The following is a 25634-nucleotide window of genomic DNA, read 5'->3' as shown; positions in this document are numbered from 1 at the left end:
CCCAGCAGGAGCAGCCTATGGAATGAAGCTTCCCAAGTCCAGTCGGAGCAATGCCCACCTCAGATTGTATGGTAAACTAGGAGCCGAGGTGGACTTTGCTGAGGTGCGATACTACCCAGACACCTCCTTCCAACCTGTCCCACTGTCCGTAAGTGGGCGCGCCTCCTGGCTGTGCCCAGAGTGTCTGTGGAGCGCACAGCCAGTGGCCGCGGGGCCTCGGAGTATGTGCGCCCCCCCCCGCCCCTGGAGAGTGGTGAACATGTGTGTACCTGGGTGATGTGTGAGACGTTGGTGTTGGAGATCCTGCTTATGGACCCACGCGAGATGTGCACACGTGTGAGTACGTGAGTATGACGCGGGTGCTGACCCAGTGTAGCAGTGACAAGAGCGGTTTGGGGTAGGTAGAGTGGAGTGCGCCGTGGCAGTAAAGGGCTGCGTTCCAACCTGCTTAGAAGACGCTAAGCGGCTGAAGTGTACAGGGTGGTATATGGGCACAAAGGTGACTCTGGAAAGTGCGCCGTGGAACCCTCTCTGCGTTCTGGATCTGGTGATGTTGTGGGGAAGTTACTCTTTAGTAAGCCACTTTGGAGAGTGCCGTGGGCCAGGTAAATGCTTTCTGCACTGGGACCCTCTTGGGACTATCCCTCCGTGTGTTAGTGTAACTGGATCAACCTGGGGACGTTTCTGGACTGTTTATGAAGCACTGTTAACGCGGAGGGAGCTGGTCCCCGAATTTGTGACAATGAAGGGGATCCTCTGGGAAAGGACCGAGGAGCTTGCGCTGCTGGGTGAGGGCTATATATTGGTGGTGGGTTTGGTGCACAGCAGTTTGCAAGGCAGGAGGGGAAGACCTTGTCTCTGAGGCTCAGGACAGGGACCTGCGGGAGGGGTGGGGACGCTGCTGCTGCAACAGCTCCGCCCGGCCAGGGGGCGCTTCGCGCTGCAGAAGTTAGCGAGGGTGATGCTTTGAGGCCAGAGCTGGTGCACACTGGGCGGGGGCCACCGCAGCGCAGCAGAGATGTGACTCGACTGAGGGCTATCGGAAACGTCGCCGCTACGGAACCGCAGAGGTCGGTGAGTGCGAGTCATGCTGATGGTGTGGAAGGCTCTGCAGGTATTCTAGAAACTTTTCCCGCGTGGACTTGGGAGGATTAGGGGGTCTGCTTCTTGTGCTTTTCTAATACCAAGGGGTTAGTCTCTTGGGGAAGATGGGGATCCGGATGCGAGGAACCACATTCCAGCGGAGAGGAGCCGCAGAGAGTAGGGCTGGGACCAGGGGGAAGACTAGCGACCTTTGGCGGGCGATGGAAGGGTAGAGATCCAAGTGTCTGAGGAGAGTCTGCAGACAAGTAAAGGGCAGCTGGGAGTAGTATAAGGGAATCCAGCCTTGCCGGAGTGACTCTTCGTGTGAGAGGAGTCTCAGGCAGGTACGGAGATCGCATAGTAAGCCCGTGGGGGCTGACCAAAGACTTGGCAGGCAGAGCGGGGGTGGGGGGGCACAAGGACATGGCTTTGGGGGTGAGCTGCCACACCTGCTGCGGGGGCTAGGGGTTAAGCTCGCAGCCGGCTGTGGTTTCTCACTACGGGGGACAAGGAGGCGACACTGCAGACAAAAAGAGACTGAGTTGAGACTTGAGGCTGTAGGACCAATGAGGGGCAGCCGCATGCAATGGTGGGAAAGGGGGCCGGGGGAGTTGGCGTTTCTGTACGGCGGTTAGTGTGAGGGCTGGGGGTGAGGACTAGTCCTGTGCTACGTTCCCTTTCCTCGGGGTACACGGGCTCCAATCCCGGGATCCCTTCCGCGCTCACCCGCCTAGATCCGGGGCGGAGAGCTGGTTAACCAACTGGGGAGTGAGGGAACAGACCTTCCCCGCGCAGCTCGGCACATTCCCCAGGCCTTGCTCTGTCACACCCAGGCCTAGCCACCCCGCCCCCACCTTCGCCATGCAAACACGCAGACCTTGTCCTCCTTTCACTAAGGGGGGGGGGGCGTCTCCTTGAAGCTCGGACAAAGACCCCTGAAGTGTGGTGGGCAGCAGCATCCTTGTTTGGGGCCCGGCCCACACGCCACATTGGCTGCGCAACTGCTCCAGGTGGAGGCGAGAGGACGCATTTGAGTCCCACCGGGGAGGATCTGGGGCGTCCTCGTAAAGACTAGAGAAGTTAGGGTCGGATGGAACTTGGCAAAAAAGCCTCAGAACTTCAGCCAAGGAGCCTTGATTTAGAAGTTTCCTCGGTGAGTTGGGGGATTTTGGAAGATTCAGACTTTGAGTTGAACCGCATGCAGATGAATGCAGATAGGGTGCAGATAGGTGTCTGTGGGCTGGAAGCCCTCCACTAAGCCAGTTTTGTTTCTAGAATAAAGGGGACTTATTTTACCTGTTCCCTGCTTTAAGTCTGAAAAGGGGTCAGCTTAGTTGGGAAGGGAAGAAGATGAAAGGGAGGAGTTGCCATTTGGGGCATAGCAAGACATAGCAAAAATTTTCTTTTTGTTAGAAATAGAAGCTCAAAATCTTCATTGATTAATTTGTTATTTCAATAAGTGTGCCAGCTACAGAACTGGGTCTGGGACACTATGGTATATAACATGAACAAGCCCCTGCCCTCAGGCTCTGGAGAGGCTGACGAACAAACAATAAACAAGTAAATATGTAGTAGACATAACTTCCGTTTAGGATAAGGCCCACCAGGAAAATCAAACAAAATGCTGTAAAGAAAGTGACAAGGGTTTGTGTGTATAAGGGAAGGCTGTTCTGGGTAGTGACATTTTAGTGGAGCCCTGTAAGATGACAGACCCTGCCTCTGGGAGATCTGGGAAGAGAGCACTGCAAATTCAAAGGCCGAGAGGTGGGAATGAAGTTAGAGGAACTGAACAAAGGCCATTGTGGTTAGAGCTCATGGGCAGATGCTTGTGTGTAGGAGGCAAGACTGAACTGCAGAGACCAGCCAGACTTCCATCTTTTGGGTCATGGAAAGGAGTTTAGGTTTTATTCTCCTTTGGCCAGTGAACACTTACAGAGTGTTAAATGGGAAGCTACGCTATCTGATTTTTAAAATTCCTCTAACTTTGACAAGAACACAGGAAGTAGCTTTTCTTTTATTCTGCCTCTAGGGATAGCAAGGCTCCAGGAGCCTCCTAGGGTCCTTGTCCAGCTTGCCAGCTTGTGGGGAGACCACTTTGAGCTTGGTCAGCCCTGTGAGTGTATTCAAGGATTGGCTCTGGTTTTAAAATCCACTCCCCACTTTTAAGCAGTTCTTGTCTACTCTAAGCAACCCCCACCCAGAGCCCAGGGTCCCATAAACACTTCCACACAAAGCTTCCTAAGGATTCTGAGTTAGTCATATTTTCTTGTCAGAATTGCAACCTTAGAGAAACCAACAAGCCCTACTGAGCAGCCAAGGATGTAATTTGCATTTAAATTATTGCTTTTATTTACTGGATCAGAGCTGCTTTGCATATTCATGTGCAAAGAACTGGTGTTGGGGCAACCCTATTTATTGACCCTTGAGGATTATTAAACCCAAAGGTCCCCAGACAGACTGGTGGTCTGGGCAGTGGTGGGAAATGAAGATTATAAAATAATGTTGTTTGGAAAACAAGGTGAGATTAGGCTCTTTAATGTCAGGAAACCTTTTAACAGTTTAATCCTGCCCAAGCAGAAAAAGCACCAGTGGCGCTAGGTGGAGTGGGCTAAGACAGAATGTAATGCTGGGGTGCATGAGGAGGTTGGCTCCACAGCCTCCTCCTAGGCCCCTGCCAGACACGGGTGGGCAAACCAGGATGAAGTAGAAATACCTTGAGGTCAGGATTTGGAAAAATGGGTTCTAGTCCCACTTTGACCTGTAAATTCCAGTAAGCCTCTGGCCAAACTACCTTGCTTCTACCTTCATTTTCCCATAGTATGACTATGGGAACTATGACTGTCTTTTTAATAAGCAGGAACACTCTACTTGTTACAGAACAAGAGGTCTGAGGGGGGGCAAGATTTGGCCCATCTAGGGATGCCCAAAACTGCTACACAACAGGGGTCCCTCCCAAGGATGGAATACTAATATCTACTGGGCTCTTCTGTCCGCCACCAATTGGAAAGACATCTCTCAATGCCAGAGATTTTTGAAAAGGAAATGAAATGTTTATTAATGCTATTTAGGCCTAACGCCTCCACTAAAATATCAAAGTCCTTTAGGGTATACACCCATACACACACAGCTCTCCCTTCTCCCACTATCCCAATTCCAGGTACCGTAAATCAGGAAAAGAGCACATGTCTGTGTTTCAGGCCACTGGTATCGTCGGCTGTGTCAGGCAGGATCTCTAGTTAATCTAAAGTACTGCGGTACCCTCTCATGGTCCACTGGCAAGAGTTCTTTGTACCCAGTTCCAGTCAAAGTCTCTCCTGCTTTCCAGGCTACACAGCCAAAGGGGCACCCCCAAAGCCGCGTGGGCTTCTACCAAAGCTGCAGGGGTTTGCACTTCACCAAAAGCATGTGGCTTTCTTCTTCACCTGGCTGCAGGGATCTCCATTCTGGCAAAGCTGCGTGGCTTTCCCTTTCACCTGGGAAAGAGGGGGTCTGCACTCTGCCAAAACCACGTGGCTCCCTCTTTTACCTCACCAAGAGGGGTCCTCACTCTGTTGAAACTGCGTGGCTCTCTTCACCTGGCCAAGAGGGGGGGTCCCCTCTTGCTGAAGATGCGTGGCTCTCTCTTTCATCTGGGCAGTTATCCCCTCATGTCTGGGAGCCCATCTTTTCCAAGCTCTCACACAGGCCACTCTCACTCTGGGGTGCAGCCCCTAGTTACATCCTGGGTAGAAGCCACTCCCTTCTCCCTGGCTCATAACTTGGCTACAGCTATTTAACATATCTATGAAACCAGTTAAAGGTTATAGATATGTTAAATAATCATTCCAGAGGTTAGCTGCAAACTGTTGCTATGCAAGACAGCTCTCAATGGCCCTGTTCCATTTGTCCTTTCCCCATGGGGGGGGGCAGTGAAGACATCTTATATGTCTCTCTAATATTCCTATATAGTTTGAATTCTGGACACCATTCCAAATCTCTTTGGGGAGTTCCCCCCTTGGCTGCACCCTGTATCATACTCTTGTGTGCCAGGCACCTTGCTGGATACTTTTTGTGTACTTGTAACAGCAGCCTTTTGAAGGCAACACTGTGGTTATCTTCATTTACAGGCAAAAATACCAGGGTCAGAGAGGTTAAGTAATGTCCAGTGTCACAGAGTTCTGTTTGGCTTCTCTTCCACACCTGAAGAGATTCCTAATAGTGTTAATTCTATGCCAGCTATTTTATGGGTACTGAACTAGAGCCCCTCCTCACCTGCTTAATTTTTCTTTACTTCCCATGTTACGGTGCCTTCCCCCATCTTTAGAGAAGGTGGATTTGAGATGCCTCTGATCTTCTGGGCACTGGGAGGGTACACTGAGGTAGAGGGTGAGTGACCTTTTTGGATCCCTACTGGTAGCAGCCCTGGTGAGGCTTGTCAGTATGGCGTATTCCAGAGCAGTTCTGTAGAACTTGCATCTCCTTTCACATACTTGGGTAGGAAGGTAGGGTGGTTGGTTCCCAGAGAATGGCTCATGTCTTGTCTCTGAGTGTCCTGGCTCTGACTCCTCATCGGGTACCCAGTTTCAGGGAACCCAGGCTGGGCCTTGGGTCCTCCAGCCCCAGGTTTCTCTTGGGAAAATCACCCTTGCAGTGAGGTTCCCACCTAGGAGAGTTTGAGGGTTCCCAGGGCAGACCACCATCAAATATATCTCCCTTCACATCACCTCAGGGACCTCGTTGCTTGGTGTGTCATTGGGGAGGCTGGAAACCAGTGGTGGACAAACACCTGGGTGAACCCCACTTCCAACTTCATCTCCATGGCAACCACCCGTCCTGAAGAAACAGTCAGGAAAGTTTACACCTCAGACCAGGAAGCATTTGCCAATCTTTTCTATTTATTTAACAGATACTTTATATAAGTGCTTACCCTATTTAACTACTGTCCTAAACTCTAATTATTTTTTAAATTCTCACAACAGCCCTATTCCATGGGTACTGTTATCATCCCCATTTGTGGATGAGGAAACATAGTTATGAAAGGTTAAATCAGTTGCTACCAAGGGGTGGGGTGGAACTTGAAACTGGAAAGTCTCATTCAGAGGTAACAGTGCTGGGTGCTTGCTGAAGAGAGGGGCTGGGGGAACCAGCCCTGCATGTGGCCTTCATGGAGGTAGTACTGTCCTTGCCTATACTCTTTCCAGCTTCTACTGTTCCAGCTCTCAGTTACCACCTGCTGCAGGTGTGGCCCTTCTTCAGGAAGGGAGGAATGGGAGGGAGGGAAGAGGGAGGAAGAGAGAGAAAGAAAAATGTAGTATATTTAAGAGCATCTGAATGAGTCACATTTCTGGGAGCCTGGCTAGAGCTAAGGTAATTAATATGTGAACTGAGTCTTACACAATTGTTCACATTTATTCATTTCTCCTTTTGATGAGCTGTATGCTTCCACCCCACTAGTTTGTTGCTATATATTCATCCTGTCCCAATCAACTTTCCCTGGTGGCCGACTTGAAACCTCTGATCTATACTGTTCTGTTCAAAGTTCTTGGAGAGCTGCTCAGATGGCCAGTGCAGCAGAATGGGATTTCCAGAGAGTGGGAACCACCTATCTGATCTTAGGTGGGCATCCTGGCATTCCCTACTACATGTTCCTCTGACCTCAGTGTGCCCTAGCATTCTAACAAGTTCCTGGGTGATGCTGCTGCTATTACCTTTCTAAGGGCAAAATTTTGACTTAAACCTCTCAGACCCTCAATCCCTTCCTCTATAAGATGGAAATGAGAACATCTGCCCTGTTGGTGATGTTAGGGTTGGAGATCATATTTAGCAATTCATTCATTTGGGTCATAAACCTTGCACATGTGCCAGGCACTGGGGAATCCATGCAGAACAAGACGCACAAGGGCCTTGTGGGCCCTTGGAGTGGTGGTTAGAGAACAGAGTAGTAAAATAAAATAACTGCTCTGGCTGGTGTAGATAAGTGGATTGAGCCCGGGCTGGGAACCAAAGGGTCACCAGTTCAATTCCCAGTCAGGACACATGCCTGGGTTGCAGGCCAGATCCCCAGTAGGGGGCATATGAGAGGCAACCACACATTGATGTTTCTCTCCTTCTCTTTCTCCTTCCCTTCCCTTCTCTCTAAAAATAAATAAATAAAATATTAAAAATAAATAAATAAAATAACTGAAAACTGTGGCACATGCAATAAAGATCAAGTGTACTGTGTACTTGCACAGAGCCTAATGGGGGTGGGGAGAAATTAAATTAAATAGACTGGCCATTTTTAGAACCCTGGTCTGGGTAGCCCAGTAATAGCCCAGCAACAATAGTACAATTGTTTGTCTCTTGGCTCTACTGCTTTCTGGCTATGTGAACTTGGACAAGCCAGGTAATCTCCCTGTTTTATTTTTTGTGATATGGAGATAGTAACAGTACTTGTTTCTTAGTGTCCTTGTGCAGATTATAAAGGCATTGATATGTGAAGTGTGTAAAAGAGTTCCTGGAGCATAGTTAAGGATGATAAGTTAACGGTTATTGTCAATAGCATTACAACAGCAATAGAAAACTGCAGGTCAATCCTGAACCCTCCCCAGAAACCCTAAATAAGCTGAACTCTGCTTAATTCTGTGAGGCAGTATGTAGCCCTCCTCCTGATTTTCCTGGACATTGTTCTATAGTGGTGGCTGTCACCTTATGGGCATCCTTGGCAGCGATAAAGACTCACCTGAGATAGCTGGACCATATTAAAGCCTCTGACTACCTAGATATTGTGTACAGAGGACTTCATGGAAAAGGGGAGCCACATGATGCTGAAGGAATAATGGAACTTCTCTGTTGGCAAGTAACACAAACCCAGCTCAAACTGGCTTAATTCATAAAAGGGAAATTAATTGGCTACTAGAACTGCAAATACCAAGATACCTGGCTTCAGGAATAGCTGAAACTAGCCATTTAAAATATTAAGACCCTATCATTTGGCCATTCCCTTTGGGTCAACTTTATTCTGGGACAGGTTCTCTTCCTATGGTGGTAAATAGGTTCTTTCCAGCTCCAGGCCTATGTCCTTTTAGCTTAGAAGACCTCTTTCCAGTTAATTCTAGCAAATATCCTAAGACTATGTGCCTGTCCCTGAGTCAGTCAGGGTGGCCAAAGGGTGGCCTACATTTTCCGAATGGCCTGGCCTGGGTCAGGTGCTTGGAACTAGGGCTTAATGTGGCTTTCCAAGGGAAAATCCAGAGCTCTTTTCAGAAATGGGAGAAATAGCTGCTGGGCAACAGTTTTCCTAAAAAGAGAGCCTCTGGAATGAAAGCAGAAATCAAGGGGGTATCAATTTACCATGTCAGAAAGGAGTGGGAGCCAAGAGACCTGGACTACCACCAGTGTGTTGCTCAACCTCAGAAGCTTCGTTGCTGTCTTGTTTTCTTCATCACCCCATTGGTTTCTTGGTGTGGTTGGAAAACAAATTAGAAAGATAGAGGATTTGGGGAGACCAATCCCAGCTTTTGGGGAGACCAAGTCCCAGCTTTTGCTCAGGCCTCAGAAAGGAGATGTCAAGAGTGGAGGCAGCTAAGGAAGGCCAAATTCTTTCAAGGAAAGGACATGAGATGCAGGCCTGGGGCTGAGAGGCCTGGCTGGTTACCTACCATTTTCCCTATCAACTCTGGCATCAAGTGGCCTCAGACTTTCTTAGCCTTGGAACTAGTGACATTTGGGGCCAGATAATTCTTTGTTGTGGCTGGTGGGGGTAGGGTGCATCTCATGCATTGTAGGGTTTAACAGCATCCCTGTCCTCTACCTCCTAGATATGGGTTGCAGCCCCTTCTCCAGTGTTGAAAGCCAAAATGTCCCTAGACATGGCCAAATATTGCTGGGGGTCAAAATCACCCCTGGTTAGAAACAACTGACCTAGAGGATACATGGAGAGAGGGCTGGGGTTTAAGACTACAGAAGCACATTCTTACTCTTCATTCTTCCAGCCACATTGGTGGTGAGTCTGGTTGCCCTAGAGGGGCTACAGCCACACTGGTGGTGAGCTAGAGGGGCTACATGGTATGTGTCCTGTTGTTACTTACTGAAAAGTCTCTTAATTATGTTCATCCTTGATGAGATATCTGGGGGAACTCAACTGCAGGGTCCCTCCACTATGTCCGGGGTCAGAATGGCATTTAGTTCTGACATAACCAGTTCTTAAATTTTCATTTCCAGCATTCTTATAGGACCTTGTGATAAACAGTTCTCACCAAGACAATATTTTTCCAAAGTGTGGTAGTAGGGATAGCCACTGGATATGCTACCTGAGTTACATCAACAGGCAATTTAACATTTCAAGATATATGTATTTCAGTGTGTTGTATTCTTTTAAATAAGTTGATTTCAAGGACTCAGTGAGTCAGTTAATTAAATAACCACATAAAGGTGTAGAGACAAAGCCTAAGTAGCTGAGGTAGGACTCCAGTGACTTATGTGGCAGGTTCACAAATAGTGGCTGGATGGTGGGCCAGATCACCAACATCTGGGGTGCATCCTCACTCATAATTTGCCTGAGCAGGATGTTGTATTAGAAAATCTCTAGCAGGTGCCATCCCTTGCTAGCCTGTCTTCTGTCATCTATAGGCAAAGGTGATACTCCCTGCAGCACCAAACTTCTTCTCTGTCAGATTCATCAACAATTTAATCCAGTCAATGGTCTCATGGCCAAGGGAGGATTAGAACTATTCACAGGATCCTCTAAAGGATCAAAGAGAGGTGGTCAATACCATATTTACTTAGGGAAGCCCTAGGGACCCACTGGCTGGTTATAGGCTCACATATGGGTGGAACTAAAGCAGTGAATTTGATGGAGATGCCTAGAAAATGGCAATAGAGCAAAGCTGTACAAGCCAGGGCTTTCTGGAGATGAGGCTCCCTTCACAAACAAGGAGCAGTAATGGTGGGTAGAGGAAGAAGACCTGGTGACTTTGGTTTTTATTAAGCATCTATTTTGTGCCAGCACTGGGCTAGTGCTTGAGTTTATACCAGTGGTACTTATTTAGTGACTCTGCCCACAAGGGACACTTGGCAGTGTCTACAAATCTTTTGGATTATCTCAGTTGGGGGAGGTGGGTTGCTTTGGACATCTGGTAGATGGAGGCCAGTGATACTGCTAAACATCTTGCAGTGCCCAGGACAGCTCTGCCACAACAAATGATCAGGTGTTAAATGTCAACAGTTTCAAGTTTGAGAACCCCTGTTTATGCTAATGGACAGGACAGACAGCTAGCCATGAAGACAGGAAGGAAGGACAGAAGAAAGGGACAGTAGAAACAAAGTAAACAAGCACAAAGATGACAACTGATTAGACTAAGAAATAGAGAAGAGGCTCTGATAAAGAGGACTAGGAGTGTAGTCTTGTCCCAGGTCTGAGTATATGATGTTAGAGCTGAGACCAGCAGAGGACCAGTATTCCATGGTAAGGGTCAGGAGCATCAAGCAGAGGGAACCAGAAGGGTGAAGAGACATGGGTTAAGCCTGTCACCATGACTGCTTTGTAGACTCCAGTTTGCATGGGGGTCAGAGAATGTGCCAAAGAGCACCCTGCGGCATCTCTAGGAGAGATAACCTGGCATGGATTAGAAGGGTGAATTCTTGAGAAATCATTGGAGGGGGAATAAAATGTGTGAAAACTCAGGATGGAACCTAGGAAGACAGTTCATTATGGGTACACAGTACCACATTTGAAATGCTGGGAGTCTTCTAGGAGCTGGGTTGTGTCACCTTGGGCTAATATCCTAACCTGATGGCTTTTTTGTCAACAGTGTAAGGACAGAATGTGTTGAGTGCCTGGCCTAGAATGAGTCATTGCTAAGTGTTAGCTGTTACCATTGAGAGATTGAAGTGGTGATGCATGTCATTCTCCCAGCTCAGGCTTGCCCTGTGACTATCTCTTTAAAGTTTCATTTTACTCCCTTATTTTTTAAGAGGTCAGATATGGCCTCAAAATCAAAGAATATGAAAGGGTATTTAGAGAAAGTGAGTATCCCTCTCAGCCTCTCTTTCATCCACTAGTGATGATGATTCATGGTTGTTTACTGGGCCTGGCAAAGGGAGTCAAAATCCATTTACCACCCTATCCCCACTGCCATGATTAGCAGTGCTGCCTGGATAAATGGTGCCTTTTCCTAAGTGTCCAAAAGCACCATATGGGCTAGTAGCTTTGAAATGAAGTGGAGAAGTCAGGTGAGTGTGAGTCTTGTGATGAATTGATCTTTTTTCCTCACCACCCCCAACTTTTCTGGAATGTTCATGCTGTCAGAGAGAAAGATGAGAACCTACCAAGCGCTTGCCTTCCTCCTGCTCTTTGTGATTGCCTCTGGGGCTTCTGAAAACTCCAGCACTTCCCGGGGCTGTGGACTGGACCTCCTTCCTCAGTATGTGTCACTCTGTGACCTGGACACCATCTGGGGCATCGTGTTAGAGGTGGTGGCTGGAGCGGGTGCTCTGATCACACTGCTCTTGATGCTCATCCTCCTGGTGCGGCTGCCATTCATCAAGGACAAGGAGAAGAAGAACCCTCTGGGCCTCCACTTCCTATTTCTCCTGGGGACCCTGGGCCTCTTCGGGCTGACCTTTGCCTTCATCATCCGGGAGGATGAGACTATCTGCTCAGTGCGTCGTTTCCTCTGGGGCATTCTCTTTGCGCTCTGTTTCTCCTGCCTGCTGAGCCAGGCGTGGCGCATTCGGAGCCTAGTGCGGCAGGGCAGGAGCCCGTCTGGCTGGCATCTGGTGGGTGCAGTGCTGTGCCTGACGCTGGTTCAAGTCATCATTGCCATAGAGTGGCTGGTGCTGACTGTGCTGCGTGACTCGAAGCCGGCCTGCGCTTACGAGCCAATGGACTTCACTATGGCCCTCATTTACGACATGGTACTGCTTGTGGGTGCCCTGGGACTGGCCCTTTTCACGCTGTGTGGCAAGTTCAAGAAGTGGAAACAGAATGGGGCTTGCATCCTCCTCACAGCCTTCTTCTCTGTGCTTATCTGGGTGGCTTGGATGACCATGTACCTCTTCGGCAATGCGGAGCTGCAGCAGGCAGATACCTGGGGTGACCCCACGTTGGCTATCACACTGGTGGCCAGTGGCTGGGTGTTCATCATCTTCCACTCCATTCCTGAAATCCACTGCACCATCCTGCCCTCCCCTCAGGAAAACACACCTAACTACTTTGACACATCCCAGCCAAGGATGCAGGAGACGGCCTTTGAAGAGGACATGCAGCTACCACGAGCCTACATGGAGAACAAAGCCTTCTCCATGGATGAACAAAATGCAGGTATAGTGGTGGCTACCTGCTGGGTTAGGTTCTGGGGTCTTCTGTCCTAAAAGGACTCTCTTCTTTCCGGTGGTGCTAGGTGGTCCAGGGGACAGTCCTAGACTGATCAGAGTTCACAAACACTGGCCCCTGTATGGATACTGGCCCAGAAATGGATTTTCATTTAGAATTTTTCCTATAAATTGCCAACTGCTTTAATATAGAAATCCAGGTTTCTGGCTTATTTTGAAAAGTTGGATCTGACAATGCATGGCCACCATTCCCAGGTAGCAGCAACTGTCTGGAGTTGGCTGGAAGGCCTTGCCTCTTACCCCTCACCACGTTATAGTTGCTCCTTTAGATGGAAATCCACTTTCTGTTTACCACACTCCCCACCACTCCCTATTTTCCCTGGCCCAACCACTATAACATGTTAACATTAATTGTCTGGCTCCCTGGAAGTATTTGCATTTGTAGCCCATGTGCTAGACACTGAATGGCAATGCTTGTGTCCTCTCCCCTACCTCTGGCACCAAGAGTATATGAATTTGAACCCTCAAGTCAGATGTCTGGGTTCAGATACTGTGTCTGCCACTTCCTAGATATCTGCCTTTGAGTAGATTATTTTATCTTGCTAAGCCACAGTTTTTCTCATCTGTAAAAAAAGACAGAACGTCTCTCATGGAACTGTAGCGAGAAGTAACATGCTGCATGTAACATACCTAGAGGCTCCCACAGTACTTGGCATGTTGAATGTGCCATCTTGGTTTGGTTCTCCTGAAAGTGGGGTCTGACACCAGATGCAGGTGATTGACTTAGGAGGTCAGTGTGGGGATTATCTCTGAGAGCCCAGAGGGCCCTTTGGGGCACATGAGGAGCAGAGGCTAGGATCCTGGCCACTTCCTGGTGTCCTAAGGGAGGCACCTCTTACTTGGCTCCTCCCAAAACAGGTTCCTTTTTGTCTGAGTCCTGTGGACTCCCCTGGGACCTCAATGATAATGAGATTGCCTGAAATGGATGTAAATTTTTTTCTACTCATTATCTAATTGGTCTGTCACTTTTTCACCTCTTTGTAACCCCCAGAAAGTTAAGAACTTGATGGTCTACTTTCCTTGCAGTGAAATGGGGATGCTAGAACTATCCAAGTATTAAATTCTTCAAAAGTAAGGATAGCTAACCTTTACTGCATGCTCATTATGGACCAAGTACCCTTCTGTGCATTTTAGTAGTTAATCTCATTTGATGCCTTCAATAACCCAAGGAAGTCATGTTACAGATAGGAAACTGAGGCAGAGCTGAGGTGTGAACCCAGGTGGTCTAGCTCCAGAGCCCACATGCTTGACCACTCTGCCACAGAATTACTCTTCTTAAAGCACATTGGCGTCCCTAATCTCACTGATGTGTTGGGAAAACTCTGTGCATTGAGAAGATGGTGGTTTTCAGTCCCATTTTATAGAGCAGGAAACTGAGGTAGCTTGCTCAATTCAACACTGTAAGTGCACAGCAGAGCACGGAAGCTGATTTTTTGGCTCATGTTACATGCGTCCTTTCCTGTGAAAATACATCAAATATGTCCAATCCACATAAAGTCCAGAGATCAAGGGGAACTGGGATCCAGGTTAGTACCAGCAGTGCTAGGGCTGGCTCAGGGTGGTGGATTTCCAAAGGTGCCTCTACTCCTATCTGTTTCACCCCTCATATGTACCAATGCCAAGTACTTGTCTTGAAGTACTTTCTTTTCCCTCTCTCTTTTCCAAAACAAAAATAGCTTTAACATTCCTTCCTGATGTCAAAAGATCAATAATAACCTTGTAAAAGTTTTAGCAAGAATAATAAAAGGTGCTCAGAATACCCTTGCCCAAAGGCAGCTACTGCTGTTTGCTCCCATCTTGCCAGACATCTATACATGAATGCATACATATACAGTCACCTTCTCTCTCTCTCTTTCTCCCTCTCTCTGGCTCTCTCTCTTTTTCTCTCTCTCTTTTTCTCTCTCTCTCTCCCTTTCTCACACACACAAAGCACATATGACAATCCCATAGAGCCATTCGTAACCTAACTGCACATAAGAATTACTTGAGCAGCTTGAAAAAATTACCAGTGCCTGACACCTTATTCTGAGTAAGTCTCCTTTGGGTTTAGGTATTTTTAAAGCTCTCCAAGTGATTCTAAAATGTAAGCAGGTTGAAACCCCTGGGTGGTGTGCAGTGTGCTTGCTTAAATCAGTATCATGGCTGAGGCCTTTCCAGGTTAGTGACTGCAGAGCTTCAGTATCCTTATCATGATGCAGAGCTTTCCATTAGGCACCATAATTAATTTTCTGATCTTCAGCTGGCAAGTATTTCACTTGTTTCCAGCTTTTTTTATTTTTAAAATTTTTCATTTGTAGTTCACATTCAATATTATATTAGTTTGTGTACAATCCAGTGGTTTGACATTTATATAATTTATGAATTGATCATAAATTCCCTGATGATATGTCCAGTACTCACTTGGCAACATACATAGTTATTACAATATTATTGACTCTATTTGCTACACCATCACATTGCATTCCCATGGCTATTGTGTATCTACCAATCTCTACTTCTTAATACCTTTCCCCTTTTCACCCAGTCGACCAACACCCTCCCATATGGCAACCATCCGTTTGTTGCAATCAGCATTCTTATCTATTCATCTCTGTGCCATTGATCAATTAACTCCTTGACAGAAAAAAAAAAATCCTAGACTGCATCTAAAGATGCATCAAAGATTCTGCACCTTTAAATCTTGATATATACTGCAAGACAGTCCTCCAGAATGGTGGGCTAATTTACTGTCCCCCTTTAATCAATAGAGAACCTTATTGTCTCCACTTCTTCACCAATCTTGAATGTTCTCATACTTTTTAAAATAGCCCTAGTTTGCATCTTCCCAAATTTGTAATCCACCAAAATTTACATAAGGCCAAATAGGGAAGGCTCCAGCCATTAGCTCCCTCAGAAAGCTCACAAAGAGGCTAAATTAGCATCCTGGATAGGGGACTACCCTTGTTCTAGAAGCCCTTGCTTTGCTAGCTGGGGAATGCCTGAGCACACTCTTGCCACAGTGAGAATAGCTAGCTATTCACCTGTGGTGCTTATCTCAGCCAGCTTACATTTTAAGAAACGGCCCCACCAAGGGCTTTGCCCAGGAGCTTCAGTGGCCCTGTTTTTCTTGCATTTCAGCCAGTCAGACTTTTAGGCTCTCTTCCCTTGAAAGTTTGCCCTGACTCTTTAAGAGGTGGGAAGACCATTACCCAGGCTGGCCTATGGCTCAGCGAAGCCCCAGCAGTCTTTCCTTCCTTATTCCCTTCCCCCGAGTGAGACCCCTGATATATATGACTTCACCAGCCTGCTGCTTACTAATAAGAATCAACAAGGTATGAGGTATGTGAGTAAAAGGATTAAAATACATTGAAGGATATAACACATCAGATCACATCTTCAAAGGTGTTAACAAGGCACATTAAATGTTCATCTTTCCAAAGAGCTGGAAAAAAAAAGAGTTCTTTTTTCTGTTAGGGGATTTGGGCTCTTAGATCTCATTAGGGCCAAGGACTATTTAAACTCTGACCCTTAGCTTCCCAGTGGAAGGCCTTGAGTGAGTCAGCTTTGGGGCCAGGGCCAATTTAGCCTCATTTGCAGTCTAGACAGGGGAAGCCTGGCATGCAACCTATGATCTTTGATTCCTATGGGGACCCTCTCATGGATGAGCCCTGCATGCTTTTCCAAGTGGCCTCAGGTCAAAATGGCTGTTAGCTGGGATTCTTGAAGTTGCAAGTAATGGAAATCTGATTTGAATCAGCTTAAGCAAAACAAAACAATGGCAACAACAAAACTAGGTATCAAGCTTCAGGAATGGTTATATCCAGAAAGCTCAAGATGACAAGATTTGATCTTTCTCCATCTTCTTTTTAATTTAATTGTTGTTCAACCATCTTCTTAACTTTGTTAGCATCATGGCAGCCCACATTTCTAGGCTGCACAGAACATTTCCTAGAACGTTTGAGCAAAAGTCCCAGAGTTAACTCTGATTGACCTGATGGCCCTTTTCTGAAGCAAATAGCATGGCTGCGGAGATCTGATGCCCTGATTGGCTAGGCCTAAATCACAAGCACACCTGGGGGTGGGGGTGGGAGAGAAGCTGTAGCCAACACTAAGGGAGCTAAAATGTGAGAGGGATGTTTACCAGAGGAGAAGCACAAATAACCATCATAGAGACTGATTCTCTGGCCAAGACATCCCACAGCTGGACAGTAGAGCTGAGAATCTGTTGGAGCCAGATTCTCCCAACTATAGCTGGCTGGGTTTCTGCACTATAAGGAAAGCTGTGCTGTTTGGTCTTCCCTCTCTTTGAGCAGGTCTAGGATAGGAATTGAGACTGGTAAGAATCCATGGATGGTCTCCTCTGTCCCCTACTGTGTCCCAGCACCCCCTTCTTTACTTTCCAGGAAGGGCATTTTCTTGCTGAGTACATACTTAAGAGGTTGTTGAAGGCTTGGAGATGCTAAAGCAAAAGGGTTTTCATAAGTACGTCTTACACAGGGGTGTCCAACCCACAGCCTGTGGGCTGCATGTGGCCCAGCATGGCTATGAATGCAGTCCAACACAAAAAACATTATGAGATTTTTTTGTGTGTGTTATTACGTGTCACAATGTATTCAATGTGTGGCCCAGGATGCCTCTTCTTCCAGTGTGGCCCAGAGATACCAAAAGCTTGGACACCCCTGTTGAGAACATGTATTCCTGACCTTGCCACAGTTTCCGTGGTCCAGTCTGTGTTGAGCTGTCCCTAAGCCACTTAAATTCAAGTTGCTTCTAATTAACTGAGTATGGTGGTTAAAAACATAGTATCTGGAGTCACTATAGTGTAATACTTATGAATACAGATTCTCTGCTTGAGTTCAAATGCTGATTCTGCCATTTAGCAGCTGTGTGACCCTGGAAAAATTACTTAATCTCTCTGTGGCCCATGTAAAGTAGATATAATAAAAGTACCTATTGTGCTATGAAAATGAAATAAGTTAATATGTATGTTAATATGCATATTTATGTGATATATATATTTTTTCCTCAGTGCCTGGGTCCTGTTTGGCACTCTATGAAGGTTAACTATATTAGCAAGGTGATTTTGGTCCCTGCTCCAAGGAATTTGTGAAAATCCCAAGCTCTCTTGCTACTTTTTAGTCAGAAAGATGACTCCCTTTAGGGAAGACTTTTGAGAGAGGCTTTGCTTAAAAGCAAGTAGTGCCTTCAGTGAAAATGAAGATAATGAAGATGCCATGGCACAAGTAAGATGGACTTTTTTCTTGATTTTTAAAAGTAATGCTTTCCTTACTATTTTTAATGAACATTTTTTTAAAGAGCAATTTTAGGTTTATAGAAAAATTGAGTACATGGAGTTCCCACAACACCCTCCCATGGTTTTTCTATTATTAACAACTTGTATTTGTTACATTAGTGTTGCAGTTAGTGAATCAATATTGATTGATACATTATTTTCAACTAAAGCCCCTAATTTACATTTTATAGAGCATTCTGCATAGTTCTGTGGGTTTGGACAGACACATAATGTCATGTATCTACCATTAAAGTTATGCAGAATAGTTTCACTGCTTAAAATTTCCCTGCATTCCACCAATTCATCACCACCACCAACCCCTAGCAATCACTAATTGTTTACTATCTTCCTAGTTTAGCCTTTTCAGGAATATTATAATGGGAATCATATAGTATGTAGGTTTTACAAACTTGCTTCTTTCACTTAGCTGCATGCATTTAAGTTTTCTTCATGTCTTTTGGTGTAATTAGGTTTATCTTTATAAAGAAAGGGGAGAGTATAAAAAGGGGGACCTATAAAGAACACAACAAATAAAATACAGTTTGCCCAACTTTCAGAGGTAAAAGGTGCCTGTATGTTTTTCTCTCTTTGTTTCAGATCTCCCTTTTTTTTTTCCACTTAGAAAGAACCCTACTTGTTTGGTCGGAGTACTTCCACATCACTTTCCCATGAAGTGTACCTTGATGTCCATGTTCTTTCCTATCTCTGTGTATATCCAGAAATAGTGAACAGTATTGAACAGTGTGATGTTGAACTTGACATGAATGGTATTCAGTAGTGAGGAGGTCTTTTGTCAAAGGAGAGCTTCTGGGGAATGCAGATGTGTTTCCTTCCTTGTCACCTGTGGCCTGCAGGAGCTGGGGAGGGAGGGAGTAGAGGCCCAGTGCTCTCCACCTCCAGTAGGATGCAGCCTGGATTCTACAGACCTCCCAATACAACTGAGATGGGGTAAGGTCCAAGAGAGCCAGAGAACAAAGTCCCTTTGTGACTTTTGTTTGGAATCAGGCTTGTGACATAGAGGAGGAGAGAGGGGGAAATGTGTGCCCAGAGCATGGTGTTGATACAGGGAAAGAAAACAAAGTTGTCTTTTTGTGTGTGTGTGTGTTGCTTTTCCCTCCCTCCCTCAGCTCTCCGGACAGCAGGATTTCGCAATGGCAGTTTAGGAAACAGACCCAGTGCTCCGTTTAGAAGCAATGTGTATCAGCCAACTGAGATGGCCGTTGTGCTCAATGGAGGGACTGTAAGTATTAAGCAGTGATGTTTTGTCAGAAAGCCTAAGAAAGGTCAGTGTGTGGGGGAAGGGAGCAGATTCAACAGGGACACACTGCTCTGCAGAGGCTGCTGACAGGTCTGCAGAGACAGTGGCTTAAGTAGACACCTTGTGGCTAGAATGCATGCAAGGCTTCCACTTTTCTTTTACCCCTTTCTTCATGCATTGAAGATCCACCTGTACTTAGTGTATGACCTGTAGATTCATTTAAAAGGGTCACCATTTTTGGGCTCTTGTATCCAGTGAATTCTCTGGTTTCATTATACAGAAAGTATCCTTCACTCTGCCTGGAAGATGACTCTCAGGAACAGCTCAGAATTATGAGTCCCTGGCAGATTTTGCGGGTATCCAACCTAGTTTAGGCCCCCCTTTTAATTCTCCCTCTAACTCTGTGCCCTAGCTGGGTACCAGGTTGCCACGCTCACATTTCCTAAGAATTGTCTTGAGAGATTGAAGTAATTGTCATTTGTCTTCCATGTGCATAAAAGCAGGTTTACTAGCTGATGCCAAACAGACATTGGCAGAATTGTCACTGTGTTTTACCTGTGAGAATGACATCATTTTGCTTCTCTAGCAACCCAAAGATGCACTCTCATTCCCACATTTAATTTCCAACCATTGCTTCATGCTTCTTTCTGAACAATGCATGGACAAGTTTATACGTGTAAATTGGATTTCCGTTTTTTCTGTTACATGCCCACTACTCAGCCTGAGCTTCTTTTGTTTTTGATGTAAGCCAGAAATGGTCTATGATCTCTAGAAGGAACTTTGGTTTTCCTAGCCTTGTGAATACTGTGTTAGACACTGATTTCCATGGGTATGGAACAGATTCAAATGCAAGCACAGTCACAAATTTGTATTCTGAAGCCTCCCTGCAATCAGTTGGACTAGATTCATCATTGGATGCCAAGATAGGCCTAACTCAAGGCATTCACCCACGTGTGTGTTATAATTATGGTTAGAAAGTGGCCCTGTTAGTCACTCTTAAGCCCTCCTGATACCTTCAAGACATGAAAACATCCCGAACTTAGAAAGTGAACTGGGTTTCTAAGTAAGAATGTCATGACATAATACAGAGTGGCTACTGCTTCTCTTGGGAACTCCAGTCCCTGAAATAGCCAGTTACTGATCTTTGGCACATTATTAACTTGTTGGTTCTGACACTTTGTACAGCATAGAGTTCTTAGAGTGTTATCCTTGTTTCCAGATCCCAACTGCTCCACCAAGTTACACTGGAAGACACTTCTGGTAAAAGACAAAAGTTCCAGAGAACTCTTACCAATTTTATTTCCTTGCTGTACTTCTTGAGGGAGAAATCAGTAACAGTAGCCAAATAAGGCTGCCTCATAGTCAGATTTGGAAATCCTAGACAAGGGGGTTTTGTGAAAATGTGAACACTGCTGAACTGAAAAGCTAATACCAACTGCCCTCCCTGCCTGGTCCCCACTGCCACTATAATACCAAACCAACCTCAATCCCTACAAATTAAAGCAAAGCTAATTGCAAACAGTATTAGGCTCACTCAAATATATGTCCAAGAAGACTGTTAACATCCTTGGTAGAATAGAACCAAGTTCACAGCCAGTGTGCCACCATCTCCCCTCCTCAACCCCTGGTGGCCTCTTGGAGGTTTCACTGAGGAGGACCAATGGGGGTTTTTCCCGCCAGCCTGCACATTTCAGGGGAGTGTCAGGAGCAGTTCAGGAGATTGTGAGTATGATTCCAAGGAGAGGCCTAATCAAATCATGGGTCAAGTCTTACAATCAATAGTGGTGGAGAGACTCTATCATGTGCCAAAGAGGAGATGTCACCTGTGAGTTGGTGTTCATCACATTTAGAAACTGGTGACCCCTATGGACTAGCGTTTATGACAGGAAAGCAAGGCACTTCCCTCCTTTAATGTTTTTTTTTATATAGATTTTATTTATTTATCTTTAGAGGGGAAGGGAAGGAGAGAGGGAGAGAAACATCAATGTATGGTTGCCTTTTTTGCGTCCCCTGCTGGGAATTGGCCTGCAGGGAACCGGCCTGCAACCCAGGTATGTGCCCTGACTGAGAATCGAACCGCGATTGTCTGCTTCGCAGGCCCGAGCTCAATCCACTGAGCTACAACAGCCGGGGCACACTTCCCTCCTTTATATTACTAAGCAACAGTCTGGCTTGAGACAGCAGTGTCTTCTTCCTTTGATCATTTCTCCCTCTTAAGGCACTTACCAGTGCTCTTCCAAGCCCTCTCCCAATTTTATCCCCATTCATTTCAAAGGCTTAAATAGGGCCGCCGACTTAAAAGCTCCTGGGTTGGAAGGCAGGCACCACAGCACATTTTCCCAGATAATGTCACATGGCAGGGTATTCCAGGGGTGGCCTCTAGATTTATGACCCTGCTGCTAATGTGCAGTGAGTTCTTGGGCTTTTACATTGATGTAATGAAAGTTCCAGGGTGGAGTGGAGCATCTGGAGCTTTCTTGCTGCTTTTGGAAGGAGTGGTGTACATTTTAACTTGATGTTCTCTGAAAGTTCCATGAAAATGGTTTGACTCTTAAAGCTCATTGTTTCTGTCACAGTTTCCATTTGTTCTCAGAAAGTCATTCCTTGGTTCTTTGGCATTTCAAACTACTCAGCCATTCAAAGTGCCATGTTTTCTGCCCTGTTTGGCCAGCATAATCACTAATGATTCAAAGCAAAGTCTTAACCTGACAGCATGGAATGTCTATGTGAGGTTGGATCCTTTTGCCTACACTCTAATATTGCTTTTTTTCTATAAAACAACCCATAAGCCTTTAACCTTTTAAAGAAAATGAAAAAGTTTTGCATTTGGTGAGGGCAAACTGACCTCTGCATAAGCCAATGTGTCTGATCTATGTTTTAATAAACCTTCTGATTATTCTTGAGGACCTAGTCTCTGCTGTGTCCTGTCCTCGCCTCCCCTCCCCGATCCTTGTAGAGCACTGGGGTAAACAAGACCGTCCCCTGTGAGAGACCATCCTTTGGGGTTTCTGTCCTGCTAGTGCATTTCTCATCACCACACATAGGGAAGGGAAGCATGGAACCAGAATGCCCCCAGCCCTGATCTCTGGAAACTGCCTCCCCTGCCTAAAGCACACACTTGCTTCTATAGAACCAGACTCCAGTCACTTGTGAGAGGATCATCATTGGGTGAACTGAAAACTTGGGGTGGGAGTGGAGGTGGTTGCATGCACACCAAGAATTGTCAAAATACATAATTCTTCCAACACGTGGGTCCAGGTATGTGAAAACCAACTGCATTGCACATTCATGTGCCAGGACATGGTCACTCACCCCTGGATCCTGGAGTCGTTCAGAGCTCCCTGATCCCATCTGTGACTCATTCTGCAGGAGCCCCTTGAAGAAGGGAGTAACTTACATGAGTACTTTCTAAGTTCTTGGTGTAGGCATGTAAGATAGCTCAGCATAAATCACTATGAGTGGAATGTAATGTTTTACCACCATAAAAATGGAACCAGTTTTGAGGCATAGAGAACCTTCCTTATTAAGACCTTTCTTCTTTCTTTTAAACTTCTGATATGTTATTGTGCTCTGAGTTTTATTTTATTTTGGCCCTAAGATCGAGAGTAGGCTGAATGTCCTCACAATGGGGGCAAAGATGGGGAATGAGGGAAGAGTGCAGAGAACTGTTATTTTTTTAATGATTACACCTGCATGGTACAAAGAGACATGTTGGCCAAGAGACTCTGGCAGCCAATTCCCTCCATGGAACAAAAGTGTAAATGTAAAATTAAATGGCGTCTTTCTTTAAGATGTTTATGTAAAGGAGACTTGTTGGGGAAGATGACCTGAAAGGGGAGCATCTGTGATAAAAATACCTAATTATAAGCATAAATCTTTCCATGTCTGGTTATTAAAGTTACCTTGGGACTATAATAGCCACTCTTGTCTCCCTTTTAATAGAAAATGGTCATTATGGGCTGGATTTCTCCATGGAGATGGAGGAGCTTGTGAGGTAATTGGCTTGGAGAACTGACTGACAAACTGGGACTCCAGGGTTTTGGGTTCTGTGTTGAAAGGTGGGATCCAGTGCTTGTAGCATAGATTCCATCAGGGCCCAATGAACTCACATAGATATAGGGTGGTCTTCTAGGTAGGCCACTGCTGATCTGAACCCGGGTCTGAAAGGGAGCATTGTGGCTTTTATAATCCAATATGCAATGATTATACCAGCTTACAGGAGTTCTCTGTAGGTGCTTTTATGAATTAATAAAGAGCTATGACTCACTTCTGATAGGTAATATGTATTTATTAAATGTATTAATGTGTTTTATAATGTACCTTCACCCTCCTCTGGCTGACTTATAAGAAAAAAATCATTAAAGAAATTTCAAGACAATCAATGTGTACCATACATGATTGTATATAAATATTACAAATTAAAAAAGTTTTAAAGCATGAGCACATAGATTTTATTTTCAAAATGCTGTTCTTAACACAAAAGGCTTCACTATTTCCTTAAGATGTGTGGTCATTTGTCAAAACAACCCAATACAACCACGAGGCTTTTGCCCAGAGTCAAAAGCTGTGGCTCTCTGAATGGGAAAATCCTGGTTAACAGCAAACCAAAGAACAAATGATGGTAATAATTCAACTTGCCCATAAAATGAGGAACTTCCTATATTCTGGAGCCTACACAACAAAAATCCTTTGTTACAGCTGTCCAGGTTTAAGTGTTACATCTTGTTGGGTGAAAAGTTAAGGGCCAGTCTCCTTTTGAAATGATCACAGGTGGTAATCTTTTTAATGAAGAGTATGCACCAGATAAACTTCAGAGGTTTTGGGACCTAAATTTAAGTATGGCTCTTTGCAAAGGTGACTAAAAGTGGGAAACTAGTAACCAGGACACTTTATCACTGGAAGTAGAGCTCATGGTTCATTTTCATGGAAGTTGGTATAGAAGAAAACTTCTGAAGCACCGAAGTAATATATGGATGAAAAAATAAAATTTACGGATAAGGCAGAAAGTTAAAACTAGTGTATTCTTACCAGTAAATTAAGAACTATTTGCACTAAAGATGTGTGCAACAAATCCTATCTTATGTGGGAAAGATTCTGTATTCACATGTACTGAATCTAGTCATTAAAAAACTAACAATAAAGGAAGCAAAATTTGGACTTTCTCCTTGAATGGGGTCATTGGTGCTCAAAAGGGAAGATACTAACAATGGTTAAGGTGCTGGAGTTGCAGCGACATCCTCCATTTTGTATTTCACTGCAAAGAAACAAAAAAGAAAGTTAGGATTGATTTATTTACTTAGACAGACTTGTCATTTGGAAATCAAGCACTTTGATATGTGAAGAAGGCCAGTTGTACCAAAGTCCACCAAGCTACTATGGTTCTGGCCCCATGGATCTTTAGAGAAGGACACAGGGCCTCTGCGCCACAAGGGCAACACATGGAGTTTCCAAACTCTTCTTGTAATGTTCATAGCCAATCTTGGCTTGGTTCAGAAGAAGGTCAAGGTGTGTTTTGCAGGTAGGGGGAACTGAAGAAAACTCCTCTCTCTTGCCACTCACCCTGTTCCTCCAACCCACCCAAAATTAAAAACTCAGCATAGCCCTGGGGTCAATATGAGATCAAAAGAGAATTTTTTTTCTACCCTTTGATGGTCTGGATGAGAAATTGATTCTGGTGATTTTCTGAGTCAGCCAAACAGTAAAGTTAGCTAAACACAGCATGGCACAAATTGTAAGGAAATTTGTCCCAAAAGATAGCCTCTCCCCCCAAAATATGGAAACCTAGCCTTCAGCGTGGAAGGAAGGTTCTTTAGAAAGACCCTCTTTTTTCTTTAAATACTTATTTTTATTTATTTATCTTTAGAAGGGAAGGGAAGGAGAGAGGGAGAGAAACATCAATGTATGGTTGCCTCTCATGTATCTCCTGCTGGGAACTGGCCTGCAGGGAACTGGCTTGCAACCCAGGCATGTGCCCTGACTGGGAATTGAACCACGATCCTCTGGTTCGCAGGGCTGCGCTCAATCCACTGAGCTATACCAGCCAGGGCTAGAAAGACCCTCTTTTTTAAAAAAATGTTTTTGCTTCTAGTGTCCAAGTGCCTACCCAGATGTTAGTGCCTGAAGGGTTATTCTAAGCAAGGTCATGGCTCTGTTTTTTTTGTGGAGAGCAATGTTTGAGCAGAAAGGATGTGGTTTCTACCATGAAGAGCAAAGGTTTCAGTTGAATCTGGTCTCCTGGTCCTGATCCTGGCCTCCCAGTGACTAAGGGCACACTGGCCAGATCCAAGCCCAGAATGAGAAGTGGATATCACATGCAGTGTGGCTACTTCCCGATGAAAGTGGGCTGAAGGATTTTAGCAGCACAGTCTAGGCAAGCAGTTTCAAAATCGGGCTACACAGATTGCCCAAGGGTTCTTGGACATGATTTATTAAAATAAAGTCAATTTCCAAATCTTCAGCATCCGTGCATGCGCCTGCAATTTCAGTGTTTATATTTGTTCCCTCCCCTAACTCCGCATTCTGGCACTGCCCAGTGTTTAAAAATTCCTAAGGTGAGACTTCCGCCAAGATGGAGGCATAGGTGGATGTGCTGTGTCTTCTCACACAACCAAGTTTAGAGACAACTAAATATTAGCAACAGAAAACACATCCAGAACACAGAAAATCGAA

The 25634-nt window shown here is 45.4% G+C and overlaps 2 protein-coding genes across 10 annotated transcripts in view; one reads left to right on the top strand and one right to left on the bottom strand.

Annotated features, from left to right (window-relative positions):
* The first annotated feature begins 556 nt into the window (after positions 1–556).
* Positions 557–23347, top strand: GPRC5B (G protein-coupled receptor class C group 5 member B). 6 transcript variants are annotated; one of them, XM_053659500.1, is made up of 4 exons: positions 557–605; positions 11351–12364; positions 18835–18947; positions 20185–23347. In XM_053659500.1, the coding sequence occupies exons 2-4, from the start codon at positions 11359–11361 to the stop codon at positions 20227–20229; spliced, it is 1164 nt and encodes a 387-aa protein (XP_053515475.1). In that variant the 5' UTR covers positions 557–605; positions 11351–11358; the 3' UTR covers positions 20230–23347. The 6 variants fall into 6 exon arrangements, with proteins under 6 accessions (XP_053515475.1, XP_053515474.1, XP_036986710.2 ...); XM_053659499.1 differs by lacking the exon at positions 557–605 and adding an exon at positions 990–1070; XM_037130815.2 differs by lacking the exon at positions 557–605 and adding an exon at positions 999–1074.
* IQCK (IQ motif containing K) overlaps positions 23283–25634 on the bottom strand; it is a 225042-nt gene continuing 222690 nt past the window's right edge. For all 4 annotated transcript variants that reach the window (XM_053659501.1, XM_053659504.1, XM_053659503.1 and 1 more), the window contains one exon: positions 23283–24219. In XM_053659501.1, the coding sequence (XP_053515476.1) occupies positions 24176–24219 (44 nt within the window). In that variant the 3' untranslated portion in view covers positions 23283–24175. The remainder of the gene's footprint in view (positions 24220–25634) is intronic.

This window comes from Artibeus jamaicensis, unplaced genomic scaffold, assembly GCF_021234435.1.
Source record: "Artibeus jamaicensis isolate MK-2021 breed Jamaican fruit bat unplaced genomic scaffold, CSHL_Jam_final scaffold_666, whole genome shotgun sequence".
Taxonomy (NCBI): domain Eukaryota; kingdom Metazoa; phylum Chordata; class Mammalia; order Chiroptera; family Phyllostomidae; genus Artibeus; species Artibeus jamaicensis.
The sequence above is the reverse complement of the archived record's forward strand: the minus strand, read 5'-3'. Positions and strand labels throughout refer to the sequence as shown.

What these genes read in the sequence shown, in the direction of transcription:
- GPRC5B (XM_037130812.2), top strand. Translation starts at nt 11,335, where the DNA reads ATGTTCATGCTGTCAGAGAGAAAGATGAGAACCTACCAAGCGCTTGCC. An exon ending in CATGGATGAACAAAATGCAG is followed by an intron (nt 12,365 to 18,834) that starts GTATAGTGGTGG and finishes TCCCTCCCTCAG; the next exon opens with CTCTCCGGACAGCAGGATTT. An exon ending in TTGTGCTCAATGGAGGGACT is followed by an intron (nt 18,948 to 20,184) that starts GTAAGTATTAAG and finishes CCTTGTTTCCAG; the next exon opens with ATCCCAACTGCTCCACCAAG.